Source organism: Sander lucioperca, chromosome 11, assembly GCF_008315115.2.
Source record: "Sander lucioperca isolate FBNREF2018 chromosome 11, SLUC_FBN_1.2, whole genome shotgun sequence".
Taxonomy (NCBI): Eukaryota; Metazoa; Chordata; class Actinopteri; order Perciformes; family Percidae; genus Sander; species Sander lucioperca.
In genome coordinates this window covers 3,593,862-3,599,340 of record NC_050183.1, presented here as the reverse complement: position 1 = coordinate 3,599,340, position 5,479 = coordinate 3,593,862, and the positions used below count along the sequence as shown (strand labels likewise).

At 44.6% G+C, this 5,479-nt stretch overlaps 1 protein-coding gene across 1 annotated transcript; it reads left to right on the top strand.

Moving 5' to 3' along the window:
* Positions 1-2,228: 2,228 nt before the first annotated feature.
* her6 (hairy-related 6) lies at positions 2,229-4,032 on the top strand. The gene is made up of 4 exons (XM_031307486.2): positions 2,229-2,547; positions 2,722-2,817; positions 2,933-3,020; positions 3,188-4,032. The coding sequence occupies exons 1-4, from the start codon at positions 2,440-2,442 to the stop codon at positions 3,727-3,729; spliced, it is 834 nt and encodes a 277-aa protein (XP_031163346.1). The 5' UTR covers positions 2,229-2,439; the 3' UTR covers positions 3,730-4,032.
* The last annotated feature ends 1,447 nt before the right edge of the window (positions 4,033-5,479 follow it).

The following is a 5,479-nucleotide window of genomic DNA, read 5'->3' as shown; positions in this document are numbered from 1 at the left end:
AAATCAGCAAAAGCTTTAAAGGGGCTTGACCACATGAGAATACAATGTTTGCAGGGACATATAAAGCAATGAATGTTTTAGCCTTCTGATAACACAATGCATCCCTGTCCACAGCCTGTCATATAGTTTTCAGACATTGTAATTTACCACTGCATGCTCAAGTGCAGGCTTGGAGAGAACTTAAAACAATCTGTGCGCCTCTCTCATGTTCAGCTGAGGAGCCCTGTGCAGCTCCACGTTGCCTATCAAATTCACGATCTTGCGGCCAGCCGCTGGCGACGCCCCGCAGATCCAGGCGGCAAGCCGGCAAGAGGAGCACCTTCCCCTGGTCGCCTGCGCGCCACGTGTCGCGGTCTAAACAGCAGCTGGAGGTGTGTGAGCTCAGCGGAGAGCCGTGCTTTGAGCTCCATATACTCAAAAAATAAAGCAATGGAGTTGTTATTTAATATCTTATTTTCATTACTTTTTTCCGATTAAACCTCCCCTCACATAGGCATAGTTGTCCATTTAAACTACCAGATTCATGTTCTTTTCTTAATTGTATTCGGGGGAAATAGTGGGAATACTTCCACCAGGAGAAAGTAAACAAAACAAACGATGATAGGATTAAACATAGGTAGGCTAGTTAATGATAGCGTAACTTAGAATCAGTCGACTTCAGTCTTTTCTTAGCGAAGTCACTGTTTCTGAAATTAGTACGGTTTGGTAGGCTAATGAGGAATGTGATGATCACCTCAAGGACTGTTCAAACTTCCAATGTACCCACAACACTCCTAAACACGGTGATACGTATTACAGACAGCGCATGTTCATATAGACTTCCCTGTTATAGACCGCAGTCGCACAACTTGAAAAATGTAGAGCTGCTCTCCGTCAATAAACTTATATGACGCAATTATGAGCCCTATTTCTTTCTCTCTTTACTGCTCATCTGCTCTGCTCTGCTCTTGCGTCTCTCCGACTGCAATAAAGATAAGGAAACGAAATTATGACCTGAAATCTAAAAAAGCCTTGAACACTGTGGGGCGACCATAGGCGGGGAGGAGGAGGAGGCAGCGGTCTGATCGTGTGAGCTCTCCGGGCTCAGAAATATCTCTGCTCTGCTCTGGCTCACATTCCGATAAGGGAGCCCGATCCAGCTCTCTCTGTGGGCGTGGTTTTCCCAGGCTTTTAAAACAGCAGCTGCTATTTACCTTCCCCTCTAATGTAAACCGCCGCCGCCGCCACATACCCCCCCCCCCCCACACACACACACACACACACACCCTCCTCCCTGGCCCGGCGGCCCCCCGGCAGCCCGGCGGCCAAACCTCCAACCACCACGCTCATAAAACATCCTGGCACGTGCTCCACATTCACAGCACCGACAGATGATTAAATGGCAAAATGTGTACCACAGAGTTAAGAACTACAGTGGTAAATAAATAGCATGGAAATTAAGTGTGCGCATTTAATTGTATTCCCTCCTCTCAGGGAAGGCTAAATTAACGTTACTCCAGGAACATAATGGTTGAGTTTAAGGCTGTGTGTGTATTTGAGGATTTAAGTTTGTCTCCTCTTGTGGTTTTGAGTTGTCATCTAAAGTTGTTTCTTTTACTAATGTCATTATACAGTAACTTTCTGTGAAGTTTGGTAGTAAAGAAAACAGAACTGCTCCCTCCCCGTGCCTCCATGCCACATGTTTGAAACTCTGATTGCCAGATAGGCTACCACTTCCCACTGGTGGTTTTTAAACGGTACAGAAGTTTTATTTTCTTTTTTTCATTTAGCCTACTGTAATAAGTTAGCAATTAAATTAGGACACCTCAATTCTACAAGAGTTAGGGTAACTTTGCCTGTGGAGACATAATCTGCTCAAGGCTGAATAAACGGTTTATTATTATAGTTTTGTTGTATTTTCTGCTCTTATCTCTTGTCTGGGACATTAAAAGGTCCCTGTGCCCGCTCGTTGTGGCGGTGCCCAGTCTGCGGCTCCACTGTTAATATGTAAACGGTACGATGATTGAAGACTGAAGGCAGTTTCCCCGGCTGTGCCCTGAACCCGGGCCTCGCGCCATTGGCCGCCAGCTCCAGCGGCCAAACAACCAATGGGAGGGCGCCGACCACGAGCCGTCCTCCCTCGGGCCGCGTGTCCCTCGCCCTGATTGGTGGAAAGTTACTGTGGGAAAGAAAGTTTGGGAAGTTTCACACGAGCCGTTCGCGTGCAGTGCGAGATATAAATACAAGCCACACGCAGAGAGCCCAACAGAGAGACTGCATCCGCTCGTGATAGCCGCTGCTGCGCAAAGCTCAAACGGATTTTAACTTGATACATATCTCAGGATTTTTTTGAGGGAGAGGGGACTTTGAATATTGAAAGCTGAAAATATTCATCGTCCTTTTCCCTACACAAGTGGATCGTAATTTGCTGTGGTTTTGTGGGATATTTCCGATAAGAAAATGCCTGCCGATATGATGGAAAAAACCTCCTCCTCTCCGGTTGCTGCAACCCCGGCAAGCATGAACACAACTCCCGATAAACCCAAGACAGCCTCTGAGCACAGAAAGGTTGGTACAAAGCCTATATTGAAAAACATTTCCCCTGATTCAAAAAACAGCTTAAAACATTTAATTTTGGACACAATTTTGCAGAAGTTCAGAGGATTTTCACTTTTACGCACGAAACAAGAAAGCAATTAACAGTTAATGGCATTTGTTTTTTTGTTTTTTTTTTATCTTTAGTCATCCAAGCCAATTATGGAAAAGAGGAGAAGAGCCAGAATCAACGAGAGCTTGGGGCAGCTGAAAACTCTCATCCTGGATGCGCTCAAAAAAGATGTAAGTAGCCTACTCACTTAGCGTCCTAGTTATTAATAGCTTTCAAAACTGCCCCTGTCAAACAGTGAGAAAGTGTGTGCGTAATCTTAACCATGTGTGTTTTCCGTCCCCTCAGAGCTCCAGACACTCTAAACTGGAGAAGGCGGACATCCTGGAGATGACGGTGAAGCATCTCCGGAACCTCCAGAGGGCTCAAATGACCGGTAAGTCGCATTTCCCGGACTAATCTGTCTCATGATTGTGCGGTTAGGAACATATCTGGGCTGGTCTAACAATCCTGCTTCAAGACCCACATCTACATTTTGCGAATAAAACATGTGCATATGAATAACCTTCGTTAAATATACTTGTCTGGTTTTTTTTTCTGCAGCTGCCCTGAACACCGACCCCACTGTCTTGGGAAAATATCGTGCCGGTTTCAGCGAGTGCATGAATGAAGTCACTCGGTTCCTGTCCACCTGCGAAGGTGTCAACACCGAGGTCAGGACGCGGCTCCTCGGCCACTTGGCCAGCTGTATGACCCAGATCAACGCGATGAACTACCCCAGCCAGCATCAGCACCAACACCAGCTCCCCTCCACCGCCGGACCAACCCACCCCTCCTTTGGCCAGTCCATGGTGCAGATCCCCAGCTCATCCCCACAGGTCCTGCCCATGAACCCGGTGTCCTGTAAAGGAGGCTCGTCGCCTGCTAATTTACCATCAGACGCCACCAAAGTGTACGGCGGTTTCCAGATCGTGCCTGCCACAGACGGACAGTTTGCATTCCTCATACCTAATGCAGCGTTTGCTCCAAACGGCCCCGTTATCCCCGTGTACGCCAATAACGCCGGCACACCGGTCCCTCTACCGGCTGCGGTTTCCCCCGGAGCCCCGTCAGGAAACTCGGACTCAGTGTGGCGACCCTGGTGAAAAGTGGAAAAGGACCATACAGACTTTAAAATGACACTTAATAGTTCTCTCTTTGTTAAAGTGTAGACAGTTGTTTTGAATCTTCTTTTTTTCTTCTCGTAAAATTGAAAGAGTATGCACTATATTTGTACAGCTAACAAGGGAGTAAAGTTCATATTGAAATGAGATTTGTATTGTGGAAGTCCGTTCACTGCATTTTTTTATATATATATTTGAGTTGTCTTTTTTTACTGTGTGATGCCAAAGATATGTTCAATGCTCTTATGATGATCTTCGTTTTTGGAAGACAAATAAATTTGTAAAGATACAACAAAAAAACATGCGCTTGTGTTGTTTTTTGGGAAAACTAAACCTGATCTTCTTATTAATGCGTAAAACTGCGAATATTGCACATTCCCGCTTGTTAATATAGTTTATTTGTTACTTAAACTATAGTAGGTACTTGTCTATGTGTGTAAAAGCAAAACGGAGTGGTAGACATTTTCAATTTATCCTTGTTTGATGAAAATCACTTTGGAGTGGGCTACATGAAATCAAAAAGTGTTTTTAAAACACTGGTTAGAATGCAATACGATTCACGAATGGATAGAAAATGTTTAGTTTTGAGCCTGCAGCAGTAATATCACTTTTTGCAAATATAAAAAGTAAGTATTGCTGGGTGCGGGAGACTGTCCTCTGCAGTAATGTTTATGGTTCAATCTCTGCAAAAATGGGGTGCTATTTATTAAGTGGCATGCATCTTTCTAAAGTGTCTATGAGCAAAAACACTGTTCAAGCTCATTCACTGTAAGTCACACTGGACAGACTGTCAGTGAACTGTTGGCTAATTTATATTCTATTATCTAAATAAGTGAGTCAGGCAGGAGACTGTAGCTCTAAAATAAACCAGGCACAGGGGCGAGACTAGTGCTGTTTCTTATGATGATAGTCCAGCACTTTCACCTTCCTGGTTGGAACTTTGGAGTCTTAAAGAGGTCACTTACGCCATCTAGCAGCGCAGAAGTGCATTGCAATGTGATTGGTATATGTTTGATCAATGAGTGGAGCATGAATGGCTGCTGTGGATGTGCATCTCAGATGAAAAAGAGCACAGCCTCTCTGTCTAATTTAAGAGATGGTAAATGGAAAAATGAAAATACTCTTGATTATTATTTTATAACTCAAGACACTAGAGGATTTTGTAGGAGAGGCGGGAGGTTGCATCTATGAGTAAAATTACCGTGTCAGACCAGCTGTTGCAGAATTTGATCAAAACATGTCACTTGAATCTTTTGTGAACATATTTCATTATGACATAAAGCTAAATGGCTATCAGTGCAAATAATGCTGTGACTCTTTCCACTCAAAAAAAATCTAAATTGGAAATTACTTATTAAACTAACATTCAACCATCAATTTGAAGTATTCAAGCTATTAAAAAAAAAAAGCTAGATAATCATCATTATGAGGATTTCCGCTGTTCAGTCAGCTTTAACATTGCCAACTGCATTAATCTCCTGACAGTATGGAGCAGAGAGGAGCCTCCGGCTGTGTCTTTAATCACTGCTGAGGGAGTTCCTTGATGCCAGGGGATGGGGGGGTTGACAGCAGAAGGACACGTTAAACACCTCGCCACTGAGCCATGTGGTAGCGCTCTGCTCTGCCCAGGTGTTTGTGCCCCCGCAAGCTATCCGAGTGTGGCCCTTCTTTGAAGGGTGTGTGTGGGGAGGGGGGTGCAGGTGTTTGCAATTATCAGTGCGCTAAGAGGCAC

Excerpts from the sequence above, each read along its gene's own strand:
- her6 (XM_031307486.2), top strand. The coding sequence starts at position 2,440 with ATGCCTGCCGATATGATGGAAAAAACCTCCTCCTCTCCGGTTGCTGCA. Across the intron at positions 2,548-2,721 it reads CAGCCTCTGAGCACAGAAAG|TCATCCAAGCCAATTATGGA; the intron begins GTTGGTACAAAG and ends TTTTATCTTTAG. Across the intron at positions 2,818-2,932 it reads TGGATGCGCTCAAAAAAGAT|AGCTCCAGACACTCTAAACT; the intron begins GTAAGTAGCCTA and ends CCGTCCCCTCAG.